The sequence below is a fragment of the Fringilla coelebs genome (genome assembly GCF_963513975.1).
Source record: "Fringilla coelebs genome assembly, chromosome: 20".
Classification (NCBI taxonomy): domain Eukaryota; kingdom Metazoa; phylum Chordata; class Aves; order Passeriformes; family Fringillidae; genus Fringilla; species Fringilla coelebs.
The window spans coordinates 6,572,095-6,599,890 of NC_140046.1; the positions used below are offsets into that span (position 1 = coordinate 6,572,095).

At 44.3% G+C, this 27,796-nt stretch overlaps 1 protein-coding gene across 2 annotated transcripts in view; it reads right to left on the minus strand.

The window, feature by feature from the left end:
- CUX1 (cut like homeobox 1) overlaps positions 1–27,796 on the minus strand; it is a 267,458-nt gene that overhangs the window by 17,707 nt on the left and 221,955 nt on the right. Inside the window, exons 22-24 of one of the 2 annotated variants that reach the window (XM_084219334.1) lie at positions 24,895–25,083; positions 19,522–19,786; positions 11,578–14,227 (exon numbers count right to left, since the gene is read on the minus strand). The exons of the other annotated variant lie outside the window; for it this stretch is intronic. Coding sequence (XP_084075460.1) covers positions 13,531–14,227; positions 19,522–19,786; positions 24,895–25,083 — 1,151 coding nt within the window. The 3' untranslated portion in view covers positions 11,578–13,530. Of the gene's footprint in view, positions 1–11,577; positions 14,228–19,521; positions 19,787–24,894; positions 25,084–27,796 lie in introns of those variants that run through there. 2 annotated transcript variants of the gene reach the window in all.

Genomic DNA, 27,796 nt, shown 5'->3' on the forward strand with positions numbered 1-27,796 from the left:
AGACATCAGGACCATCAGGGAGGTCCTTCAGGGATGAAGGAAGGACCTGGTGAGGATGAGCAGCCCCAGGCAGCCAGGGATGGCCCTGGCAGGAACAGCCCTGCTCAGCTTCACTTCATGTGCTGCCGGAGAGACCAAACAGGCACAAGGGGAGAGCAGATCACGTCCAACACCCTGACAACATCTGAGACTTCATCTGCCCAAGTGCCAAAGGAAGCACCAGGAAAAGCCCCAGCTGCCAAGCTCATCCCAGCACCAGCATCCTTCTCTGAGCTCCTGCTGCCCCTCCTCAGTGCCAGCAGGGAAAATGGCCTTGGGGGAGAGAAGGAGCCCCCAGACTGCAGCAGGACAGGACAAGGGGGGATGGCTTTCAGCTAAGAGGGCAGATACAGGTGAGTTCTAAGGAAGTTGGTTTTTTATGGCAGGCCCTGGCACAGGTGCCCAGAGCAGCTGGGGCTGCCCCTGGATCCCTGCAGTGCCCAAGGCCAGGCTGGATGGGGTTTGGAGCAGCCTGGCACAGGGGAAGGTGTCCCTTAAGTGTCCCTTCCAACCCAAACCATTCCATGACTCTCTGGGGGCTCCCTCAGACCTCTCTGGGTCTCTCTGCCAGGTGCTGCCAGAAGAGGTGCAGGCAGGGTTTCTTTTCCCTCCCCTGCTTTTCTCCCTTTCTTTTCTTTCATTTTGAGGGCCTGGTGGGAAGGGAAGGTTTGAAGGATTTCTCCTTCCCCTTCCTGCTGGCCCAGCCACTCCAAAATAAACAGCCCCCAGCAAAGCAACCCAGCACTGCTTAATAAATTCACCCTGTAAAGAGAGAGATTTCATACAAGAAGGGATTATTTCCAAGGGTACTAAGATAATTACATGGGTAACTTGGAAGAGTTCAAGAGAACAGTTTGAATTTTCTTATCAGTTTCCCATAGCTTGGAGCAAAAAGAAAATAAAATGCTGTGCTGTAATCAAATCATGTTTTCTGAAGCCCTCTGTTGGCAAGTACACAATTCCTTCACCACTTCCATTAAAACAGAAATACTGAGGAGAAAATGACAACATTTCCAAATGGCAAGAAGTGGGGCTGAGAAGCACCAGGTCAGCCACTCCCAGCTTCTCACCTGGTGGGAATGTGCAAAAATATCCTTTTTCCCACTGAAAGTCAGACTGGCTCTCAGTGCTGGTGGAGCAGAAGCAGAGCCAGGACCTTGGCCCTGAGGTGGGAACTCCCTCCTGCACCCAAGGACTCTTCCCACCAGTGCAGCAAATCCCTCTGACACTTCCTATGCAAACCTCACCCAGCCCCAGCAGCAGCTCTGTCCCAGCAGGAACTCCCAGTGATGTCCCAGTTCAAACCAGGAAAGGTCTATGGGAACACACAGAATGCACTTCTTCCAAAAAAGAGAATTTTGACATCCTTTTGAAAGGCTGCCCCAATAAAATTACAGTGGGAGATCCAACTATCTCCATGGAAGGCCATAAATATCTGCTCCTGACCTCTCAATGCTGCCTTGTGATTTGGGTTGCCTTCCCAACTTCCCAGAATGAACTTTTTGAGATTTAGGCTTGAGAGAAACCACCTGGCTTTATCCCAAAATACAAAATTCTGAGCTCCTGTGAGCCTTCTCCAGCTCAGTGCTTCCTCATGTTTCACACACCCTTTGATGATGACCACTGTGGCATTTTAGAAGTTTCATGCTGATCCCCCCTGAAGCAAAGTGCAGGTTGCAAATACACAAATTAACCTACCTGAGGCATGGCATTTTAAAAGTCTAGCTGTTTAGCATCAAGCTTAAAAACAATCAGGGTCAAATTATACACAATAATATCATTTATAGCAATCAACAGTTGGACTAGTTATTAAAGAGAAGGGGAAAAAATAAAAACTGTTAGACCATGAACCTTTCCATCCTGTGGAACAACCTGTCAGATGCTTCAAAATGAGAAAATGAACATTTGTCATGGAATGAAAGCATTCAGTAGCATTTTGAATACATTTTGAGGAGAATTCCCCCACAACTGAAGAACTAAAGATGGCAGAGACACAACTGGACACCAGGATGGAGCTGCACAAAGTGCCACCCTTGGGTGGGAAATGCCAGCCTGACTCCCTGCTCTCCAGCACAGAACCACAGCAAATATCCATCCTGGCCCTCCAGAACTCCTGTGCCACAGGAAACTCCTAAAGGGGGCTCAGGAGAGCCTGGTAGGAGAAATGTGTCAGGGATGTATTGCAGGAGATGGTGGAAACCCCAAAAGAAACTTCAATTCACAAAAAACCAGACATGAGCAGGGGAAACAGAGCACCCAAGTAGGCACAGACACACACACACACACACACACACACACACACACATCCTCTACCCAGAGCACCCAAAAAATGATTTCTACCACTACTTCTGAAAACACAATCCCACTGACAGATTCGAGCACCTGTTCCTTACCAAGCTCCTCACTCTGTAAATCTGAGAGTATTTATAGGAACATCCCATAAGGCACTAAATGAAGAATTTATTTTCCTGTAGGATCTGTAAAAATAAAGTGAGTCAAATAGCTGGGAAAATTCTTTGACATTTTCATTTCTGAATCGAAAGCATTTCCAACCTCAGGTCACTGACATTTTTTTTTTCCTTTTTGATTAGCTGATATGTTGCTGTGGTGCTCAAAACAATCCCCCTTGGCAGTCTCAGACCCCAAATATGTATTTTCTGTCTGTGCAGCTGGGTGCCCACCTCACACTGACTGCAGCTGGAATGGCCACTTTTGGATTTCACTGAACATTTTGAACACTTAACAGTTCAATATTTAAGATACTGGAAACACACACACACTCCCCATAGGAACTGAGATACAAAAAAGTAAATTTTCCTCCCCTGACCAAACACAAATCCCACCAAACCATCCCTGTGATCCCTTTGAGCATCACCAAAACCAGAAGCACAATGTAAATGTTTGCTGCTTGGACTCAGGTCTCACCTCAATAAAAGACAGCCCAGACGGAATTGTGTTTGTATAAAAGATATTTACTTCAATTATCACACCTAGGGTGCTAGTGAATAATAATAATAATACATCGTGTGAGTTTCATACAGTGATATTGCTTCTCCATATCATATAGGGACCGTTGTACAGTGCTGAGAACAAACATTTTATGGCTAAACCAAACAAAGACAGAAACAATGCCTCTGCTGACGAGGGAGCGCTGCCCTGCACTGCCAGCCAGATAAAACTCTTACTTTTTATGTTTAAACAAATACCAAGAAATAAAATGTTACAAAAGATGAGTCACAGCAACACAATGTGGGCTTCTCAAAGCTACTTGTACAAAAAAAATGACACTTTTTTTTGTTTTTTTGGTCAATTGGGTCTTTGTGAGGATCTTTTTTTTTTTTTTTCTTTTTTCTTTTTTAAAATCTGTGATTGTGAATATAACAAACAAGCTCTAAAAACATCTAAGACTTAGTGCGTTACAGAAAAAATATAAAATACTGCTAAAAATGTAAGACACCACAATACACTGGGGTAAAAACTGAGCTTATTATTAAAAAAAAAAAAAAAAAAAAAGTTCTCAGGAAAAAGTACACCACTTTCTGTTCGAGTTCATCTTGTGCTGTGTTAGTAGTCGGGGCATTTCCAAGGTCTGCCCATTCTCATGGCAAGTAGTTATTGCACAAATGCAAAGAGTTAATTTTTTAATTAAAGAAAAAAAATAAAAATGAAAAGGGACATGAGGGAAACAATTTAAAAAAAGAAAAAAAAGAAAAAAAGAAAAAAAAAAAAAAAGAACATCCCCCCCTCCCCAGCCTCCATCTGCTTTGGGATCAATGTCCAAATTTGTACGTGTGACATTCTCACAGCATTTCCAGCAAGGAATGGGAGAAAATGCTTTTCACCACAGAAATGCATAGAGTATTCCAAGAGGAACAACCTTTTGTTTGGCAGAGCTGATCCAACACTGACACTAGGGCTTTCTTTACTCTCATTTTCAGTTTCTTTTTGGACTACACCAGAAGGAAAAACAACCTGACGTGGGAAATTCACCGGATGGTTTCTTTTGAAGTGGGACACCCTTGAAAGGCAAAGTGCAAATTTGCTTCTCAAGCCACAGAAGTGGCTGCTGAGCCCTGCACAAGGTGGATTTCCAGAGCTCACACCAGGAAAAGTTGCTGCTGCACAAGGTGAGTTATTATTTTTTGCCTTTTTTTTTTTTAAATAATTTTTTTTCCCTTGACCAACTTTTGAATGAGAAGGAAATCAGCTCTGAATTCAGAAAGTCAAACATATGCCAACAAAAATGAACATCACAGGAAACCAGTCTCTCATTTTAAATGAACACTTGTGAGTTAATTGCAATGTGCTCTGACCAGGGGCTCTGTGTCTTTAGCAAATTCTCAGTAGAGGCTCTAGGAGGCTCAGGGTATTTTCTCTCTCTGTATATTTTAAGTCTCTTCTCTCACAACTGAGGCTTCTTATTCTCAGTCCTAAATTATTTTAAAAACTATTTAAATAATATTATTTATTAGGCATTTAGATAAAATACTTCTTTTTTTCTTTAAAAAAAAAAAAAAAAAGGATTGCTCTAGAAAACACAACTGGGGCACATTGATATGGATACTATGAGCCAACACCACCTGCTCCATCTCTAGGGTATCCCAAGCTTTCTCCAACATCCATTTAGGGGACAGCAACCTGGTCTAGTGGGAGACATCCCTGCCCATGGCAGGGGGTTGGAACAGGATGAGCTTTAAGTTCCCTTCCAACCCAAACCCATGATATGTAAATACTCCTGTTGTGTTTATACCCAACAAAAAAATAAACCAAACCTCGACAAAAAAGAAACTGTTACAAATTAACCTCATCAATAGGAACTATTGGATTGTTGTCCTAATCACAAAGCACCTCTGAGTGTTTCACCTTCTGATGCTGCAGAGAGAGCGAGCTCGGGGAGGAGGGAGGGCTGGGGGCGCCTGCTGTGCACAAACCCAAATCCCAGCTGGAATGAGCGGACAGTGCCTGAGCACCCAGAGCCAGCACAGCCCTGGGAGTGCAGTGGGGACAGCAGGTGTGACTGATGGCACAGAGGAGCTGCCACAGGCCTTTCTGGGACACTCACAGACCTCTGAGTGCACAGGGCGAGACCGAGCCCTGCGAGCATCAACTCCCGGCTGACAGCTCAGTCCTGTCCCAGGAACTGCTGGAAGGAACCCTCAGGGATTTTCTTTTCCCCCCAGGCACAGCCCCAGAGTTTCTATTGCACAAAGACTGCTCACACAGTGCTGGATGTGCCTGGGAGCCAAGCACCTGCCAGTGCTGGACACTGGGATGCTCCATCAGTGTTTGCTCCCCCCCCTCAAAAATAATGAAAAGAGTCTGGGAATGCTGCAAGCCAGATCACTGTGCTTTAGATTATTCTCCACGAAGAGATTAGGAAATAAGGCACATAGCTTTCCAAGCAGAGAAAGTGAAAGAGTCAATTTCAGGAAGCAAATCCTAAAGACTTAACGGGAAATGTGGCAACATACAGGATTTTGATGATATGCCTATGGAGTGAAAATAAAATCATTTCAAGCTCGACTAAAATCTTTCTCCCACACAGAAAAAAAAAGGAATGACCCATGAACTCCATCTCTCTAGAGAAGGTGAGAAGGAAATGGAAGCCCTGATCAAGGAAAAGGGAAAGCACAATGCAGATGTGACCTTGCTTATTCCCCACACTCCTCCTTTCCAAACCAGATGCTCAAGTACTCCCTGTATCACCTGCACCAGCATCCAGAGGTAACCAGGTCCTTTGGAAACACTTTTAAAGCTAGTAATAACTTACCCACATATAAATAACACATCCAAACAGCACAAAGGGTCCAACACAAGCTAATAAAAGCCAGGGAAGTCTGATTGAAAGACTGATTGCAAAAATATTTTTCCTAGTTACTTGGAGACAAGATTGTACTTCAGAGCAAGTCAAGTGCCAAGTTTTATTTATTCTCTTGAAAGCACAGACACTCACCTTCCAAGAGGAGCTGCCTAACAGAAAATTTCTACCTCATTCCTACAAATACTTGAATTTTCAGCTAAGGGAGAGCAAGGCTGAGCTGCTGCTTTAATTCCATACTTGGCTTGAATTTACTCCATCAGCTGGTTTTGTGATTGTTTTAAATGTCTTTACTGTCCACTGTACATTGACAAAGGAGAGAGCACGACACGTGTGCAATTACCTGGGATATGAACTTCCCGCAGGAAGCCAAACCTACAGACAAGGTTTGACCCCTCCTTTCCAATTCCTTGGCTCTTGCACATCTGAGACCCTTGGGATCATTTTTATGTATTCTGAGCATGATCCTCCCCGTCCTCATTAGCTAAACCCATGCATCTCCAGCAGCCTGGTCTCTCCAGTGGCAAATCCCCTCTTTACAGCAGGGAATGGATCTGACAAGTGGGGAATGGCATCCTCTGCCCATTAAAATACATCTTGGTTTTAAGCCCTTGCTCACCTACATCCCAAATGATTTCACAAATTTGGCTGCAGCAATTCTGCTGTACCATTAAGACCAAGCACACAAATGCTAAATACACAGAGGGGCTTTTCCATCCTGGAATGATGCACAGAGACACATTTCACAACTCCCAAAAATGCCTATTAATTATCCACACAGACAGAAGAAAACACAACTCCTCTTCTTGCTGTCAAGAGAGAGGCTGTGCTGTTGTGACACTACCAGGAATTACACAGGAACTGTGCAAAAATCAGGTGTGGCACCACAACAGCAGGAAATTCCGGGCATGATTCTCCATTTCCAAAGAACTTTGGATGGAGATTGTACCATGTATTACAAATATCTCTGGAATTCAAACAGAAAGCCAAAGCCATGACATTACAGGGGTATTCACTTTGCTGCACTGAGCCTGCACTGTTTTGTGGTGGTAAAGGATTCAGCTGCTCTCTGCACTCAGCTGGTTCAAAGTCCAAAGGAACTGAACTGATGTGATCAAACCAACAGATTTAATAATAGGAAATCTACAGAACTGTGGCTAAAATCTCCCAACACCACTGTGAGTAAAGCAAGCTTGAAACTGGCAGAATTGACCTTTATAAAAGAGCTGGACAAGGACAAAACACAATAATCTCACTAGTTTTTTAAAAGGAGGCTTTTCCTTTTCATGCACTTTAGTGCCAGAAGATGTTTGTCAACAGCAATGACAATCAAGCCCAGGAATCCCATCAGGGTTTTTTTCCATTCACAAGAATTGTAGAAACACAGATTTCACAGAGAGCCAAGGATTTTGGGATGGATATGGATGCCCAGGTTTGGGAAAAGCAGCTCCTGGATTGTACCAGAGGATGCTGGCCAGGGGCTCACTAATAAAATTCAATGAATGACTTTCTTCAACTGGAAAATGACCTTATAACTAATAACTGCTATTAAATATGCCACAGTACCACTTGGCTGGGGGGAAATCATCCCTGAGGACAGAGATGGCACCACTTACACACCTGTTTTTAAGGCTTTCTGAAAACTTAAGTGCACAGGTCTAACGCTAATCTTCTCCAAAAGGATAAATTTCACGTTCAGAGCATAAAACCATTTTATCCTTGCATATTAATAGGGTAGGGTATAGTCCATGACCTGGTCATGTAGGACAAATCCATCCCTAGGCATGGTTTAAAGAGCTTTTCTTGCTATAAAGTCCATTATTAACTATACTTTATATATGGCAGAGTCAATACATCCTATAAAAGAGATGGGGAGGAAAGAAGAAATTGGTGAAATTATATTTCTACATTTTAGAGCTCAAATATATGTGAAGGAGACAGGGACTGCTGCACCCCTTTTGAACTACAAAGGTTACATCAGAAAAGAAATTCAAATCTTGTACTTCCCATGCCAGTTTAAAACCAGAGTTTAAACTGCTGGGTGTGTGTGTGTGGGGGAAGTCTTTCCTTTGTACAGAATTTTTAAATTCTCAGAAAAGTTGATTGTATATGCAACACAAAGAAAATGTTGATGTTCACAGAGCAGAAAGGGAAAGGCAGAACAACACAGCAATCAAGCCAGCCCTGCCTTGCCAGTGTTTTATCCATGAGAGTTAAATTTAGGGGTAAGAGGCTACAACCAGCTGGTCACACCAGGGCCAAAACTGCCACACACTCACAGGAAAGCACTGACCTGGTTTCAGGGAATGTTAAATTCCACCTAAGAACCAACTTTCCTTCTTCTCCTCTTGTTTCTGAGTTTCCAAGAGGAGCTCAGCCACACTCATGGCTGAAGGCAGAGAACATCCACTGGGTGAAGAGGAAATCAGAGAGAATTTCAGGAACTCCTTAGCAGGAAGAGACACAAATGGAGCAAAAATAGTGCCCTCCATGGGCAGGTTCAAAATGTCAACACTCCATTTTCAGTCTGCAACAAACTGCCAAGCTACTGATCTCTCACAACCCTGCTAAAGGCACAGATTGCTGTGGCATTTCAATTGAAATAAAAGATTTTGGGTCCAAGTGCAAAGTGTCCAAACCCAATTACATTTTCTTGTGTATTCTCATAATTTCTATATGGTCAAAACGTGATTTTTCCCCTTGTTTCTAACCTGCCCTGTCTTTGCCAGGAGCATTCTTATTCATCACAGCTTTAAGAATACTGGAAATTATTAATTCTAAAATGGAAGATTACAGACTTCTGACAGCACCTGTGCTTGTAGGGACTGCAGCCACTGTTAGCATTTTCCATTATTTCATCACATTAATTTGTCACATTTCCCTCAATTCTATTTTATGTCAATTTATCAGTTTTGCAGTTTGAATTACCACCAGCATGATGCACTTCTCTAACTTACTATTTCTCCTGTTAAAGGATTGAAAAATAGGGACTTTTAAGTAATTGGATTGGAAAATATTGCATAGAATTCTGTGGAGTTCATGGTCCCCCTGCTCTACACCAAACCCATATCAACAAGTTACATAAAAATAATGCAGAGATCTTTTAGCTAATGAGAAAGGCACATACTTTTTTTCTTTTTAACTGTAATATAGATCTTTCCTCTTACAGCAAGGAGTTTATTACTAAAGGACTCACAATTCACGATATGGGCAGAGTGCACTGATATGGGTTCCTTTAAAGGGTGGCTCTATTCATAGGCATTTCACTGATGAATAAATAAAATGGACAAATTTTATGGCATCAAAAGCAACTGTAATTAAATGCATTTCTGCCAATAAACATCTACAATGCTGTTGTCTGAAATCTGTATTCTGAAAAATGGAAGTGTATTGACAATTCCACTGCATGACCCTTCTGCCAAGGGATACTCTTTCCTGGCTTTTAGCAAACAAAGCACTGCACTCTTTTTCCTTCTCTAATCATCCAGAGAGAAAAATCAACAATTTAACTGCAATATAAACGTATTTCTATTAAAACAGCCCTGGTCCTTCATGCACAGCATTGGTAAGAGCATGGAACTGGAAACAGAGAGAGAAAATAAAATGCTTTTAAAGAACCTCAGGAAAAACAGAATCTGGCATGATGGATTTCATGAAAACTGCCTGTGCTTTTATCCATCAGGAAAAGAAATGTCAGCAACGAGGGCTCTGCTGCCCTGGGAGATGAGCCCCATGTCACACCTTTCACACATTCCCTTCCCCTGGAATCAGCACCCAAGGGATGACAGCCACTGTGCTGCTCTTTGGCATTTCTTCTCCTTCAACTTTCATCCTTTGAATTAAATATTAAAAAAAAAAAAAAAAGTTATTCCAAAGCACATTTTCCTCCTAAGGGTGAGTTCCAAATTGATCCCAACTATCTCTCACACCCTGCAGTGTAAGTTCAGCCTCTAAACCGGGGGGCCTTGGCCAGAAACACCAGCAGGTAACTCATGTCCAACCCGAGAACATCAGCAGTAGTTCAACTAATCCATCCTACTTTCCACTGGAACAGAAAAGCAGCTGTGACCTTGGCTAAACACTGGGACAAAGCCCAGGAGCATCTCTGAGCTCCAGGTCTGAGGGCGCTCCTGGGCCCAGGGAACCCAAAGGGACTCTGGGCAGGAGATCACCCCAACAGCATCTCAGCAGGCTAATCCACATTCAACACAGATCATTAAATATGAAACAGCAAAAGGAGCTAAGCCATTAATAAAGTGCCAAAAATATAGGAAATACTGACAGCATTTTATTTGATTAATTTTATAATAGATCCCAATGATAACGCTTGGCAGGATGGAGTGACTTCTGACTTCTGAACGCTGTCTTTAACCAGCAAAATTACACGACTCAAATGGAATAATGGAGCTTAGAATTAACAGTTAGTGTTATGAAAGAAAGATTTCCTCTAGGGCAAGCTACAGATATGCTTTTTAAAAATCATTACAGCATTAAAAACCGGGCAGACACTAAAGAATCCTAAAGAACTAGTGGAAACCTGAAAAGCAAACCAAAAATAAACAGGAAAAAGAAAAAAAAAAAAAAAAGAAGAAGATATGTTTCAAGGCACTTACGTATTGCTTATTAAGAAGAGAGATTGACCTTAAGTGCTGCATTTGTGTGCGACCTGTGAATACAGTTCTGCTGTCGTACAATGCAGCCAGAGCTCTCAGTAAGCATCATGGAATGCAATCAGATAGACACAGGCACAAGAACAGTTTGGGGAATATTAACTTAAAAAACAAAATAAAATCATCAAACAGATAAAAACCCCCTCGCTATGGAGAAAGCTGAGAGTAACCACTTGACTGCATCCAGCACCTGGGTCTCAAATCAGCAGACAAGGACAGTAGGAACAGACTGGCAAGCGTATTGCCTAGAATTAACTAAAAAACCCAACCTGAACCAAACAACAACGAAGAAAAAAAATAAAACCAACTAAAGAACCTAAGAAAATATCTGCGTCTTCTGGGCAGAAGTTTTGCTCTTGGCTGGAGACGCAGCTCGTTGTGACTTGTACTAAGGTTTGTGAACTCCTACCAGGACGCGCTTATCCACGGAGCTGTGCTTTGGAAGTCACACCAGGACGCTGGACAGGTACAGAGAGGTCACCCTTGGCTTCACCCCGTTCCCAGGCACCGGCCACGCTCCCACCAGGAGCGCTCCCAGCCCGTGCTGCCACACCCTGGTGTCTGTCACTGCCACTGTCCCTCAGCTCAGCGCACAAAGGGGCAGCTGCTCTCTCTCCGTTCCTCAGCTTCAGTTTCGCATCACGAGTCCCCAGTTACCCAAGGAGGAATCCTGAAACAGCTAGCAGTGAAAATCAGAAATAAATCCCTGCCTTTCAGCCTCCTAGAGCCTTCTTTCCTTAGTCATGAGAAGGATGGATTTTAGTGTACTGATTCTTAAATTTGTGAAAACTTGCGCTAAGTGCTGCTGTCGCATGTTAAGAGACTGTAAATGAAATACATAAGTTCTAAAACATCATGCAAGAAATGTGGTTTCACATCTTACAGTCAAAAATCCTACTAATGAATTAATACAAGCACACTGAGGTGTAATATTGGGAACATACCTTTAAAGTCGGAACTCCTCTCCCCCGTCCCTCCCTCCCCCAAAATCAGAAAAGTAATATTAATTAAACTTAAGAAGTAATGAATGCACCATTAAAGTGTCATCAAAAAGATGCTGACCTAAGACAAAAGTTCAATGATACACAATACGGTCAAAAAAGTCTTCAATCAATAATATACAGTATGACAACTACATCTTGTAAATTATACCCAATACTGCCGGCAGTCTATCCCTCTAAAGAATATTTGCCCCCTTTCATCCCTTCCTAACAATCAGATAATAAAATACAGCACCTATAAATAAGCAAAAAAAAATTATATATATATATATTTATATATATATATATATTCCGAAATCATCTATTGTTAGTTTTAAAGATATGGCAATAAAGGAGTCTAAATTAGCAAACTTGTAGAAGCCATAACTGATAAAACAGCTTATTGAAAAAAGGTGGCAGTAATGCACTCTATGTGTGCACAAGTACGTAAGAAAATACACAGACGTATAAAATTGCACGCACACACCCACGCACACACATCCTTCCACGCACCTCTATGCTCACGCATATACATATAGACAACAGGAGGAGTTAGAGACAAGTTAGAATTGGATTTGTACTTTGATCAGCCCTAACCTGTGCATAAAATAATGGGAAAAGGCTGTATTTCTGCAGGGCAGGACTGGGACTCGAGAGCATGGAGGTTTTGGTTTCGAGCTTGGGCTGCTTCCACCCCGGTGAGAGCCCGTTCTGGTCATTGCCATGTACTCTTTATCCACGCAAAAAAGGAGCTTCCCACAACTAAAACGTATTTAAAATCAGTGCTCGTGGTGGGAAGAGAGTCAGTAAATGGCCACCAACAGCAGGAAAAGGGCTGGGTCTGCGGCAGCTCCAGTCCCTCTTAGTGGTGTGTGACAGCGATCGGACACGTGAACTGCGTTCCCAAGGATTCCAGGTAAGCTGAATGTTGGGGATACGGGCTGGGCCCCCAAGTAGCAGGCTGAAATGTTACTGGCCAACGTTTTTGGAGCGATCTGTCTTTGCTGAAAGGAAATCCTGTACACTACGAACCAAGTGAAATGATCAAGTACATGCTGCTTCTAAGTTGTCTCCTAAACCTCCCAGATATGAGGTCTGATCAGCGTGCTCTGTGGTTAGAGGTTAAAAAGCAGATTATAAAATACCTAGATTCAGATTTTTTTTTTTTGTCCTGATTTGGCCTAAAATGGAGTGTATTAAACAAATTCTGGGCTGCAAAAGACCAGAATCAGTTAAAGCTATGAAACAATGTGCACTACGTGTCAATATTCTATTTCACTTACAAGAAAACACTAAGTCAGCTACCACAAATTAAGATATTTTCCTGATGTGACTTTTTTTTTGTTTTGTTAAAAAATATGTGGAGTAAATGTGTTTTTTTTTTTTAATTCAAAGTTTCAAACAACAAGATTCTTTTCTTTTCTTGAAAATATGTAGGAATCCAAACTAGTGTGTTTAGAGTCGGTTGACTGTGCAATCTCTTAGTGGCAACTGAACAGCTACAAAAAACTTTCTTTTTTTTTCTTTTTCTTGAAAAATCTCCCCTTTTTTCCTGGTTTAAGAAGATAATAGTGTATTATCGCTCTGTAGCCATTAGATGGCAGATAAAAAGCCCCCTTTTAATATGTGGGTTTGATTTTTTTTTAAAGATTTTTTTTTTTTTAGTTTTTTTGTTTTTTTCCTGTTTTTCATTTTTTTAAAGCCCCACACCAAAGAGGAGGGCACAAGGCAAAGCTGTATGAGTTATTCCAGAAATCGTGGAAATCACTTAGGGCAATAATAAAAACACTTCAGGGTACAAAAAAGCTTGACTACACATTTCAGTTTTCTTCCTCGAAAACACAAACATAAATTGGGCTTAACGCTCCTTTTTTTTTTTTTCTTTTTTTTTTTGATTTCTATATGCACCTTGGCCTATGGCGTTTTTGCCCTGTGGCCCGCAGGGCGGTTAAGTGCGAACACAATAAAACCAGTAGAGGTCCAGTTTGACTTCCCAGCTCTCCCGAGTTGGGCCAGTTTAATCTCAAAACTCCCACTCGACGGCCTCTTCCCGACTGGCGGCCTTCTCCAAGCGGTGGATGATGTTGTTCAAGTTGGCCGCTTTCTTTTTCCTCAGGGAGCTGTCTCGCGTGTTCCTGGAGCTCGCCGCCTCCGAGAAGCCGAACAAGCTCTGCAGAGAGTTGGCTTTCTGCGAGCCCGGCGTCGAGCTCGTACTTGGCACACTGGAGATTTTCTCTGAACTTTCTTTTGACTTGTAGGAGCTCTCCCCCGTAAGGACTGAGGTGGAGGCAGCTGAGGTAGAGGCATCCCCTTCCGTGGCAGAGTTTGGCAGTGTCTCCAGAGCGTCTCCCGGGCGCCGCGCCGCCGGCGGGGAGCTCTGGCGCGGCGCTCTGGGCCGGCCCTCGTCGTCGGTGTCCTCCAGGCTCTCGGGCTCCGCTCTCTCCGAGGGCCCGGCTCCTCGCAGTGCCTCTTCCCCCGCCTCGAAAGCCGGCTCGGCGGGCCCTCCCTGAGACTTGGCGGCCGCATTGCTGAACTCGTCCGCCTCCGGGCCGCTCGGCTTCCCGTCGGGAGGGCCCTCGGCGTCCACGCCGTCGCAGCTGTCCCCCTCGGAGCTGTGGGCCGCCCTGCTGCTTCTGGCCGAAGGGGAGTCGCTCGACCCGGCCTGGCTCTGGCTCCCGGCTTGGATCTCCTCGATGAACAGCTCCCGGCGGATGCGGGACCTGCGAGAGAGGGGACAGGGCGTGAGCTCACAGGAGGCAGCAAGGCAGGTTATCGCCGGCCGGGGGCTGTGCACAAATCACCAGCAGGATGGGACTGCTGGGAACGTGCCTTGAGCTGTTTGATTTTCCAGCATCAGCCTCATTACATGGTTATGGCAATGGGAAGATGCCATCAGCTCACGTCTCAGGCAGCAGACCAAGAACTCAATGTTACAACTGACTTTAAAAGTTTTTTGGCCAATCTCACAAAGCAAAAGCACACTGATAGTAGTTCCATCCAATCACTATAAGCACACTTTGGTTAAAACAGTGCTTGCTTATTTCAAATAAAATACCTGCTTGTAAGCCTTGAAACACAATGCACAGAGCTCCATTATTAAGCTTAGAACTTCCTAATATCTCACTAGATAAACTTTTCTGCAGCTTAGGGAGTTATTCTATCCAAGCATTAATACACAGACCATTGTTCTGTTTGTCCTTACTTTTCTACTTCTTACATAATTTTTCTGCTGACCAATCTCATGACTACTGCTTAGCTCTAACCACAGTTCTGCTGTCTCTGAGGCCTGCAGCTTCCCCAAAACCCTCTGATTTTATGGATTCCACAGCAGGTGAGGGGCTGGGAACACAAACCCTGTGAGGAACCACTGAGGGAGCTGGGGATGCTCAGCCTGGAGAAAAGGAGACTCAGGGGTGACCTCATCACTGTACAGCTCCTGAAAGGTGCCTGTGCTCAGCTGGGGCTGGGCTCTTTCTCCAGGCAGCACTGACAGACCCAGAGGGCACAGCCTCAGGCTGCACCAGGGGAAATACAGGTTGGATATGAGGAGAAAGTTTTTCACAGAAAGAATGATAAAGTTCTGGAATGGCTGCCCAGGGAGGTGGTGGAGTCCCCATCCCTGGGTGTGTTTAACAAAGCCTGGATGTGGCACTGGGTGCCAGGGTTTAGCTGAGGTGTTGGGGCTGGGTTGGACTCAATGAGATTGAAGGTCTCTTCCAACCTGGTGATTCTGTGAATTCTGTGAGTCTGCCAGGGTGGCAAGGAGACCCCCACCTCCACTAAAAATGCCTTTCCCACACCACTAAAGATGCCCTTTTGTGGAATCATTCAGGCTGGAAAAGACTTCCAAGACCATTGAGTCCAGTTTCCAACCAAGTACCACCAAACCCTACTGCCAAGTGCTGCACTGACCTGTTGTTTGAACACTTCCAGGGATGGGGACTCCACCACTTCCCTGCTGAGAAGTTATTGTTTTTAACAAAAAATATGAATACAGTTCTAGGAGATCCAGAATAACGTGGATTGTAAACACAAACCAATTCAGATTTCTACTAGAAATGAGCCAGTCTGCCTAAAAAAAAATAAACCAGGAAAAAGCCCCTTGGTGTTCTCCTGGTCAGCAAGGAGAAATGAAGATGAAACCAAGCCTGTTGTGCTGAAAGCACTGTGAGAAAGCCCAGCCTGTGACAGGCTGCCAGTCTATGAGCTAGTCTGACTTTTGCCTCATTTTTTATTTAAAAAATCAAATTCAGAACATGAATAGTGACAAGCCAAGCAGTGCCTTTCATAGGAATGACTGCACTCCATGTGTGGGTGGAAATGCCTGGTGTGCAAGGATACCCCAAACACACCACCTCTCCCATTTAACTCAGGCCTTCCTCCCTCTTCCTTCTCTGTTTAGGAGTTCCCAAAATCCTCCCAAGTACAGAAAAAATTATAGAAAAACCTTATGCTCTCGGCTACCCTTTCTCTGTCCTGCTGCATCCATGGGAGAAGTGATGAATACCATTTAAGTCCTAATTTATAACCAAGAGGGAGCCCCAGTGATCCAGGGTCAGGGATGGGACCACAGGCCTAGGGAGAATTTACCAGAACTTACTAATTTTCAGAGTGAAGATAAAAAACTCTTGGTTTCAGCCACAGGGAACTGCCAAGGGGCCTGCAAACCACAAGTGACATGCTGTCCCAGCACTGATAGCTGTAAGGATTTTCTATTTTCCCTTAACTGTGCTGTGGAAGACAGCACACAATGGAAAAACATTCAGCTAAATGGAGAACACCACCTGAATACTGCTTTTGAAGCTATTGATCTTATTGACTTACTTGAAATGCAACAGAGTATTTCAGCAGTACTTGCTGACTCCACGCTTTTGAAGGATTTAGGGGGTCTGTAATTTTCCCTAGGAGAATATTACTCACCTAACAGAAGCCCACAGGTGCTAACATTAATTTTCTATTACCATTAACTGCAGGCATCCTGCTACATTGATTATCAGGCTCTGTTTATGCCTAAAATCTCCCTGCATGGACATTGATCCAGAACAAGGTGCTTCTGTAACATTCCCCAAGTCAGGAGAGGAGGCTGGTAAGAGCTCTGTGCCTGCATGGCATTTAAAATACCTCAGCTCCAGCAGGTACTGAACCTCACTGAGAATCTGACCACAGCCCTACAAACATCAAACCCACGTCTGTGGAAATCCTTGGCATTCACACCCAATATATTGCTGCTGGAATCTGGTCTGGCTCCTGATTAACATGGTAATTAAATTCTTATGGTAAAGAAGACCTGGTGACAGCAGCTAGAGGATTCCAGAGAGCATTCCTCTTGGGGAAGGTGTTGGCCTGGACATCCACACACCCTGCTGGATTTCACCAGTGGAATGCAAAACATCAGAGATCTCCTGGGTGTTTGCTGCAGCTCCCCAGACAAGCCTTCACACAACATCAACACCAGCACTATGTAGAGTTCATTGAAAAACACACTCAGAATTTAGGGTCCAAGAGTGCTGGATTACAATTCTAGAAAGTCTGGTTTCATTCCTAATGCATCTGGAGTGTAATTTCTGTGGCATACTGAGTTTATGTGCCAGTTTCCACAGGTGAAGTGGGATAGAAATTCATCCCTCCTGCTTTTTTCTACCATTCTTAAGACATCAGAGCCTCAAACTCTGATGTGTCCTGTATGTGCTTCACTAGTGCAAAGCAAGGGATATTTATTGTATATTCTGAGAGCTCTGTGACTGGAATGAATGCAAAGCCATAGACTTGGAGAAGTTTGCAGACATGTCAAAATCCTTTATACCCATTTATATTCTGAAGTGAATTATTTCTTTGCCTGCTGAGGATATTTTTTTCCAGCGTTTCTTTTTGCTGCAGGAAATAAATGCTAATGCTGACTTTCCATCTGGTGGATATAAAGGTAGATCCTGCTATAGCAACCATGTTTGGAAAGTGAGATTTGGGCTGAATCCGAAAGGAAAAGCATCACTGCAACAGGATTCCCAAGAGACAGCAAGACAAACCTGTCCAAATCTGTGCCCTCCCTTATCTAAAGCTACAGAAAAATTAGTATTAATGCACAAGCAGATGGTCAGGGATGTGGAACTGCTTCTGTATAAAAAACTCTTCAGTTTGGGAAAGAAATGGCTGAAGGAGAGTATGAAAGAGATAAATAAAGTTAAGTGTGGCCTGTGACCCCTGTGCAGGGTTTGATTTTGTGTCCAGCTGTCAGCACCTCCTCCCAGGCAAGGTGGGGCTGGAGGCACCCATCACACGCCCAGGCAGGGAGGGATCTCGTGCTAACGAGGGAGGTGACACCTGCCACCAGAGGGAGGTGACACCTGCCACCAGAGGGAGGTGACACCTGCCACCAGCGCTCCCGCTCGTCTGCCCAAGTGAGAACAGCACATTTTGCTGTCAGGCCGAAGGGAACATATTTTCATAGGCATCCCTCCAACTTGTGTATAATTGCCTGCAAGTGGGAATTGGAAGAGGCCTGCATTTGGAGAACTCTGAGCAGTGAAAAGAGGCTGCATCTGTACTGAATTCAAGGCAGTGAAATTCAGTGTAAATATGATTACTTGATTTTTTAAAATTTTGCATTGTTTACTATAAACATTATTTAACTATTGTGCATAGTATTTTTGAGATAGCTCATTAAACTCTGCTGCTTTTGCTTCAGCAACTTCCCTGGTATAAGCTGAGAAGGGCTAAAGTGAAAAACTACCCTTTAAATGTTAGCAGTTTTTAAAAACAAACAAGTTTAGCAATCTGGACTAATTAGGAACATTACTGGCTCCGAGTGAAGGAGCAGAATAGTATTAAATCTGGTAGCTTAACTGTACCTGTTCAATATTCATTAGCACAAATTTCTTGGAGAAAAGTCTGCTGCATTAATTAGGACTTCCAATCCCAAGCACAGTTGATAATATGTTTATTCAAATCCCTATAATTCTTATGTGCTATTCCAGCCTTGTCTGTTTTTATTGCTGTCTCTAGGCCAAACCCTGCTTCAGGGGCTCAAATGTGGAGAAGGTTCCTCCTCAAATGAGAGAGGAACTGAACAGACCAACATTTTATTTCAGTGGGACTCAATGATTTAATCATACCCATGAAATAAACCAAAGAATTTTGGAATGGTTTGGGTTGGAAGGGACCTAAAAGCTCACCTTGTTTCACCCCCTGCCATGGGCAGGACACCTTCCACTATCCCAGGGTGCTCAAAGCCCTGTCCAGCCTGGCCTTGGGCACTTGCAGGGATCCAGGGGCAGCGAGCTGCTCTGGGCACCCTCTGCCAGACATCCCCAACCTCACAGAGAACAAATTCTTCACAATATCCCATCTACCCCTGTTCTCTGGCTGTTTAAAGGCATTCTCCCTTGTCTTGGCACTCCAGGCCCTTGTAAAAATCCCTCTCTGTGGCCACATCTGACTTCAGGTTTATTGGCTCTCTGTCCTTCAGGACTCCACAAAGCTTCCCAGAACCACAGCACAAACACCGTGCCTATTTTCAGAGCTCGGTGACTCGAGACCTAAAAGAAAATCCTTTTTTTTTCTTCTGATGCAGAAAAATGACACAATGAAAGCAGGGCAATGCTGATGGCATCCAATAAAGGACATTTGCAAGTTCCCCCCACCCAGTGACCCAGGGACAACACCCACCACACACCTGACACGTGTCTGTGCGTGTGCACATGTGAGTCACGCAGAGCAGCCTGGCCTGCTGCAGTGCCTTTATCAATATTCATCAGTGGGCATCTCTACATCCACGCCCACCCCAAAAACCAGACTTTCTGTTTAAAAGCACTACTCACATCAATATGTGAGTACTGCTGCTCCTCAGGGATGACTTAAAATTAGTCTGGAGCATTAGCACTGTGTTAGTGAGAACCTCCCTGCTGTCAAAGCTGCTTGCTTTGCACAACCACCCGACACAGTCTGCTGAGGCAGAGCAGCACCTGCCAAAGCCAGGCCAAGCCCTCCCTCGGGAGCAGGGCTCTGGGAGGTCACTCACCTGTAATTGTGGAACCAGTTGATCACGGTGCTGGTTTTCAAGTTGAGCTGTGTGGCGAGTTCCTCAATGGTTTTTGGTGATGGGTATGGCTTTTGCTGGTAGGCTCGTTTGAGAGCTTCTTTCTCCTCTGGTGCCAGCACCACCCGGGGCTTCTTGAGCTGGTGCTGGGGCTGGGGGCTGGCGCCCTGGCTGTAGTCGATGCCAGCGGACGAGGACTCGCAGGACTGGCTGTCGCTGACCGAGCTGTGCCGCCGTTTCATGTAGGCTGAAAGAGAGGCACAGTGGGTCAGCCCAGGATGAATACAAGTGCAGAATCAATGGATTCTTATCTATCAGGGTTTTTTTAACTTGGGTGTAAACTTGCTGCTGTGAGAAGGAAGGATGAGGAAAGCGTAGGGATAAACATGGAGATGGCAGGTGGGTGTCACAGACATATTTTATGAAAAATCCTTTTGTTAGGATCTTTTCTCCTGAGAAGCTGAGAGGCCTCAGAAACAAAATGTAAACAATAATTATCTGCTGCTGTGGAATGCAACAGGTGCATCTTTGGTCTCATGTGGTTGTTTTTAATTAATGGCCAATCACAGTCCAGCTGGCTTGGACTCTCTGGTCAGTCACAAGATTTTATTACCATTCTTTTCTATTCCTTGCAAGCCTTCTGATGAAATCCTTTCTCTATTCTTTTAGTATAGTTTTAATATATAATTTTCTTTTAATATAATATATATAATAAAATAATAACTCAGCCTTCTGAACGTGGAGTCAAGATCCTCATCTCTTCCCTCATCCTGGGACCCCTGTGAACACTGCCACAGGAGGATGCAGGGATGGGCTGCTGGGAGGGGATGGGAAGGATGAGGTACCACCAGAGACCAAAGGAGGGGAGGATGCAAGAGGCAGAAAGAGAAGAAAAGAGGGTAAGCCAGCTGGAAACCTGCCAGAGTTTTCTGCCTTTACAATGAACGTGGGACACGAATGACAGGGTTCAGTTGACACGACTCATTTCAGATTCACTCCTCCAAGAGCAGTGAACTCCCACGTAAGGCCCTGACTGGGACAGTTGTGCTTCGTTTTGACTGAAAGGGGTTTGGTGGTTAAAACACTTCAGGTGCACATGGAGGTGTCTCTGACATGAAGGAAAACATGAGTGTGGAATTGGAGCTGCAGCATTCCCAGCCTTCCCCAGCCATCTCCAACACACGATGGCGCCTGGAGCCCGGAGATGCCAGGGATGGGCTGAACAACCATCAGGCTTTTGCTGCCTTTCCCTACAGCTCTCTGCTGTGCCAGTGACAGGTTATGAAAGAAAACCAGCCCCCAGCACCCTCCTCCCCTACACAAAGCTCCTTCCAAAACACAGACACTTTGAAGAAAGCTCTCCCTGCACTGATGGGCTCGGTGAGGCTGATGGCAGGAGCCTGTGATCCTGCACTGACCTTCCTCCCTGACTGGGAGTGAATTATCCTGGCAAATTCCACAAGGAAGGAGTCCCAGCAGAGGCTGTCACTGACTTGATTGATTTACACTGGGCATGGAGAGGTGGGATTTACTGCACCTGGCAGTATCATGCACAAGCATTGCTAATGAGGATGCTGAAAACAGCAAATATAGATGAATCTTGTCAATAAAATATTTAATGGCTGTTAAATACCTTCTAGATATTTAAGAGTTTACGTATTCAAGAGCTAAAATTTGATAACCTTGGGTATTAAGGTGCAGATTACACCAGCCTGACATCAATCCAGGAGGCATTAAATCTCCAAGAGCCAGGGACACTGTGGGGCCAGTCACACTGGTCAGCAACCAAATTCTTCAAAAATTCAATTTTTCTCTCCCCACAGCTGTGCCTTCAGGCTGAGGCTGCACAGTGAATAAAAAATCAGTGCAATCAAATAAACTGCAGTGTTCAAACCCCAGCCAATGCTTCCTGGCAGGGCTCCCTCCAGGACTGGCTGGGTTTTCTGGCTCCAGTGGGTTCCAGCACCCTGCCCTCTCCATGGTGCCTCCAGTGGGACCTTTGGCACTGTGGCTTTACTATCATGGCAGTGAATTCTGAACACACTCTGTAACCTTTGGGGGTATCTGCATGGCCCACATTTTGTTTTTCTTGAATATGACAGATTACCTGAGGATTGCCTACTGTGTAAGATCACTGATATGGAACACAACGTGAGTTGCTCGTGATCCATCACTCTGACGTGATACAGTCCTGCACACGTTTGAAATAACCATAAAAAACAAAGTGGTTTTTTTTTTTAAATAAATCTCCTTTAAAAATCCACCTCTTTAGGTTGTTCCAAACAGATGTAAAACTGAAAAAAACCTGCATTATTTCAAGGTGACCCATTGGCCTTATTTTTGTAGTCTTCAAGGAACTGTTACAACCGTCAACCATGGAATTAATCATTCCAGCAAGATAATCTCATATTCCTATAAAGTGTTTAATCTCAAAACTCCTTCCTGGGTGTTATTTCCAACTTGCATTGACCTGCAAACTCCAGCCAAAGCTCCCTTGTTTTCTTGCACAGCAGAACCAAGAGGCTGGAGGACAACATCTATCACCTCAGCAACGGGCAGCAGCTTCAAGGGGGCCAAGAGACAAACCAGAACCTGGCATGGGAGATGGGACAGGGGCTCAGACCACCTCTAACTGGAGCTTCTGGAATTTGGTCAGGTCACTGAGTCAGCATGAGACACACAGGGATCAGGATGGGCTGGATCTCCCTTTGTCTGCTCTCCACAGGATTTCTGGCAGGGCAGAGCTCCTGTCTTAAGCAGCAAAGGACAATCTGGAGCTTTGAGAGCTTGGGAAAAATGTCATTCCTTCCTCTGCTCCTGTAACCTCACACTGGGATCACACAAGGTGCACTGGCTGAGCTGGGTTGCTCTCATGTGAATGGAACAAATGATATAAAAGCACATGTTTCATTAAAATACAAATAAAGAGGAGGATTTCCCACTGTTCTGTCAGAACAATTGTTTTCTGGAGGATAATCCACTATCAGGACAAATTTCCACTGGGCCAAAGGCAGAACTAGGACTCAGACTTCAGGCTTTAATGCTGGTCTCTGGAAACTTAGATGACATTTTTAAAAGCTTTTCCATTTTTATTTTTATTTTTAAACATATGTGCTGCGTGCAGACAACGTAAGGAGATCATTCAGCACATTTGCAGTGACAGCAAGGCTCAAACTGGAATGCAAGTTGCAAACACACTTTATTTTTGGAGAAGTTTGATTTTTGTCTGTGACCAGTCTCCATTTCTCAGGAGACACATGAAAAAAAAAGGAAACCCAGCTGTAATTTAGGCAAAGGTCTGGATCTGTGTCTGAGGCTGAGTTACACCTTTTCCCCCCCAATCCTGTGTGCCCAGCTATGGATGCCACAGACACCACTGCACAGCTGCCCACTGAGATAAAACAGAGCCCCTTTTGATATCATTTTTATCTTATGTGGTATTGAACAAGATTATTAAAAAGTGAAATAATGGGGAAATAAAGGGAATTCAATTTTCTCCTGACAGCAGTGCTGCTCTGTGAGGAGTGTGATGCTCCAGCAGCCCAACACTCTGGAGGTTATGAGAGGAATGAATATTTCCAAGGCAGGAAAGGTGTGCAAATGTCTCAGCCTGGTGAGCATGAAGCTCCAGCTCTCTCCAAAGAGGTTGGTAAGTGTACATTGCAGATTTTCAGAACCTCTTAAAAGGGACATTTATAGCACAAACTTCAGACTGGTGGAACAGAAAAAAAAAAAGAGAGATATGCAGCTCACCTTTATCATAATTATTAATTTACTCCCTTAATAAAATGTGGCAGAGAAATAATTGATAATAATGTTTCACTGGAAGCAGACCCAGTCGCATTGTTCTTTAACTGACATTAGCTGAAGGGAAAGTTAAATTCTTAATGTGGCTCTGGAGCAATTTAAAAGGTTAAATCACAGGATCCTTACCTGCATGAAAGGATTTTGCAGAAAATACAGGGTTGAATTCACTTTAGACTGCTCTGAGGACAGCACTTGCACAGTTCAGAAGCTCAGAGCAGAGTCTCAATGATTTATGGCCTTATCTCTATTCAGATGCCATCTACAGACCATATGTATTGCTCACTATTTGATAAGAATCCAGTTCAGAAAATTGTTTTGAAAGGATATTGTCAGTACTACTTTTAAATTATTTTTATTTTATTTTGCTGCATTGTGGGCAATATTCTCTGCGAGGCTATAAAAATCCAGCTAGTTGACAATTTTATTCCTGCCATGTTTCTAATACAGCAAAACTCCTCATGATTCCCTTTGGTTTACAGTTGTAAGTGGGAAACCCAAGTGGATTTTACTCCCCATGGAAGATCATACACGTGCTAAGATACTGCACTGCTTTATTTTATACTGGTTACTGTGACAAGGGCTTGAATTTCTTCTTAAAAGCCTGCAAGACTACAATTTTCCCAGAAGCTCCCTCACTGCAATTTTAAATATAATCACCAAGTTCTTGATCAAATGTGTAAATGCTTTCAGAACATCAGTCAACAGCAGAGCTTTCAGTGTACACGATTAATGATGTCTGTGCTAATATCATTAAGGGGTAGCTCCAGAGATGTATATATCATTAATTAGTTAACTGCTGATAATGGCAGCCCATGAGTCTCTCTTGTAAAATCACATGAACATACTAAAAACAGGGCTCTGAATAACCACTGGGTTTTAGTGATGAATTTAAAATGGAGAGAGCTGGATAAATTTGCAGGATGTACTTCCTACTAAGATACCTAGTAACAACTCAGAGCACTCACAGGTCCATCCCACGACCCTGTTTTATGTGAGCATAACACACATTTTATTTTATTAACACACAATCACCTTACCCCTCCCTATAAAGGCTACAAATATCATGATTCTGCAATAGCCTTTTAGAAAGGCTGAATTTTTCTCTCCTCCCAGCAGCCATCAGTGCAGGACTGGCAAGGAGCTTTCCCAGGAATCAATGCACAGTTCCTCCAGCCCAACATCTGTGACCAGCTGCAGCACTATTAACTAATAACCCAAAGCCAGCTCCCAAACCCACATTTCTCATTTGGTAAGGCAAGTTATCAGTGATACACCAGGGCCTCAGTAATTAATCTATGGGAGAAAACAGCCATGATTCCCCAGCAGCTGGTTTGGGGGTCGGCTTTTTGTTGTGTGTTTGTTTTCCTTTTATTTTGAGACCTATCTGCTTGAGCAAGCATCAAATAAAAGCTCCAAAAAAAGCTGTGCTGAAGTCCTTTTGCATAAGCCTCGTAACAGTGGATCAATGCTGCCTCTCCACTGTTTCTGGAGGGTTTTAAAGCCAGGCTGAAGGGTGGAAGGTGTGAGTCAGCACTCTGCTCCCGTTACCTTTTTTCTCCATGCGCTTCATATCCATCAGCTTCTCCACGTTGTTGGGATCGTTGAGCCACAGCTGCATGCGGACAAAGGGCTCCCTTCCCTTCAGACTCAGCTTGTGCCAGGGCTTGGGGCGAGCCAGCAGGTCTGAGACAGAGCCCTGGGTCAGCCCCAGGATTGTCTCCCCAAACAAACGCTGACCTGATGGGAAATTGAGAAGAGCATGAATTCGCTCAGCTGAGACACGGCAAAGAACACGAGATCATTCCTCAATTATTCTTACTTCAGAACTGCTTCAAAAACCCAGAAGAAACATTTAGGAGAATAAATGCTCTCTCCCCCACTAGAAGGGTAAATATTGAGCTTTAGTTTAATCCTCAGGATCTGCCTGGGATAAAGGGAGGAGCTGTTTGGGGAGCGGGACCTTACAGTGAAACAGTGTGCAAAAAATAAAATTAGGAGATGAAAAATAAACTGAACTTCCAGCTAAGCAGGCAACTAGTGAGAGCAGTGAGGCTACTCAGCTCTTATGCAGGGGGGCAGTGCCACAGCTTTGTTCCAACAGGGCAATCCAAACATTTCCAGCAATCAGTGAACCAAGAGCAATGAACCTCCTTCTTCAGTAATGTCCTCACAGAAACATGTATGGAATTTCTGTGCTGTACTATCTGTGGGGATCTAACTGTGCCTTACCCACTAGAGATAATCAGAATTTGCAATACAATTTTTGTTTTACAATCTCTACAGTATTTCTAATTAAGAATAGTTAATTTTAGTTCTCTAACAAAATGCTGTCATCTGGCAGGGTAAAATCTGCAAATGCTTGACAATGTAAAGTGTTCATATGTGCAGTGCTGACAGTGATTTTATATGGGAAAAGCCTAACTTCTCAAGGACTGAGGAAAATGCCTGTGCAGCTCAAACCCAACCACACAGCTGATTTTCTAACCCCCTTCAGTTCAGTGTTCTTCCTCAGCTGCACTGCCTTGATACCAACTTCTGCTACAGGAGAGCCTGGAGTCATCTGAGTCACCAGGACTTAAGATCCAAGTGCTGCTGTCATGGGATTTCAAGGTAACCCAAAGATCTTTCCATAACCCCCAAATTTGGGGCTCAGGGTCCTGTGTCTGATCTGCAGCTGCTGAGTGCCCTCACTAACACACAACAGAACATTCTCCCTCCGCATCCCAGCACTTGTAGCCAGTGGTAACCAACAGATCCCTAAGGGACAATGGGGTGAGTGGGGGTTCTGACCCCACAGCTCTGCAGGACAAGCCCACACCTGCAAAAGCACCAGCACCTCTTAGGAGCCCTTCACAGCCTTCCCTGATCCTGACACAGATAGCTCATGGCAAATATCTGCTCTACAGACCCATCCGCTGCACTTAACTCCAAGATTCCCCTCCTCTTTCTCTTCAGAAACATCCCAAGATTTTTGCCCTGGTGAGGTTTTTTTTTTGCCTGCATGGGGAGAGGAGGGAACATGGGACCAGTCAGAAGCTGCAGAACATCCCACTCAGGTGTGTGGGGCAGGTGGGTCTGCAAAGCTTTCAGAGCTGAGATAATGAGAGGCAGAGAGGTGAAAGGAGAACAGAGCTTAAACATGGCACTCTGCTAATATAGCTCTAAAACTAGCCCTGAAAACAGCTCCTACAGACTGAACAGAAACCTACATTCAGAATTCACTCAAGTTCCTGAGTAATAAGTGATTTTCCACTACCCTCAATATCAGGAAAATCGGACAAAAGAGGTAATTCAGGGGAAATGTTATCAATTTTATCTTTATGTTTTTATCACATGTCTTGCTGGGGTAACCTGCTCCCTGTTTGTATTTAAAAACATCAGCAAGGCCTCATCCATTTCCCTGTAAACCTGCCAGCTACTAACAAGATAACACAGCCACTTTAAAAATCTGCTATTGTGTTGCCACATGAACAGGAATATGGGCACAGATTTGCAAAAGGGTTGGGAATGAGCAGTGCTGGCAGTGCTGCTGAAGGAAATGAACCTTTAAACTACAGCCTAAAAATTAAAAATGCAAATGTGGAAGGAGGTAACATCATGTTCTCTAGGTGTTAAGAACAAAGCTAAAGATGTTTTGTGTTGTTTATTTCATGTCAGGATATGGCAGGACAGGAGAAAACACCTGAAAGACTCCCAAGCTAAGGGGGAAGGTGTCAGAAATCCTCCCTGGGAGGGAGCAGGCGAATCCCGCTTCATCTTCAGCAGAGCACCACTAATAACAGCAAGATTTTTAAGCACAGGTTTCCTAAAACTCCTCCCCACCTTTCATGCCCGTTCCCACTGATGTAGATCCTAATGGATCTTTCATGGAAAGTCTTGATCCTTCCTACAAAATGCCCATATTCCCTGTCCTCAAACAGCTGAGTGCATCTGCTTCCCTCTGTGAGCCCAGCAGGGAACCCCTGAGGATACTCTGACTTTTGGGGCTCAGAACATCAGCAGCATCTCAGTGTGAAGGCACAGAACCTTCAGAGAATGGTTTGGGTTGAAAAGGACCTTAAAGATCACCCAGGTCCAGCTCCTAGTGCAAGGAACACCTTCCACTGTCCCAGGCTGCTCCAAGCCCTGTCCAACCTGGCCTTGGACACTTCCAGGGATGGGGCAGCTTCTCTGGGCACCCTGTGCTGGGACCTCCCCACCCTCACAGGAAGAATTTCCCTAACATCCCTTCTGAACCTACCCTGCTTCACTTTGAAGCCATTCCCCTGACTGGTGAGGGGAGGAGAGACCCACCCAGCTCAGTCTGAATTGTTTTGTACAGCTGTGGTCTCTGGCTGGTGACACTGGGACACCTCAGCCACCACCAGTTGCCTGTGACAGGTTCACAAGGCCCAGTGGCCTAAAGCAGAGAAACCTGTGCACCAGAAAACCTGGTGCACTAGCACACTGA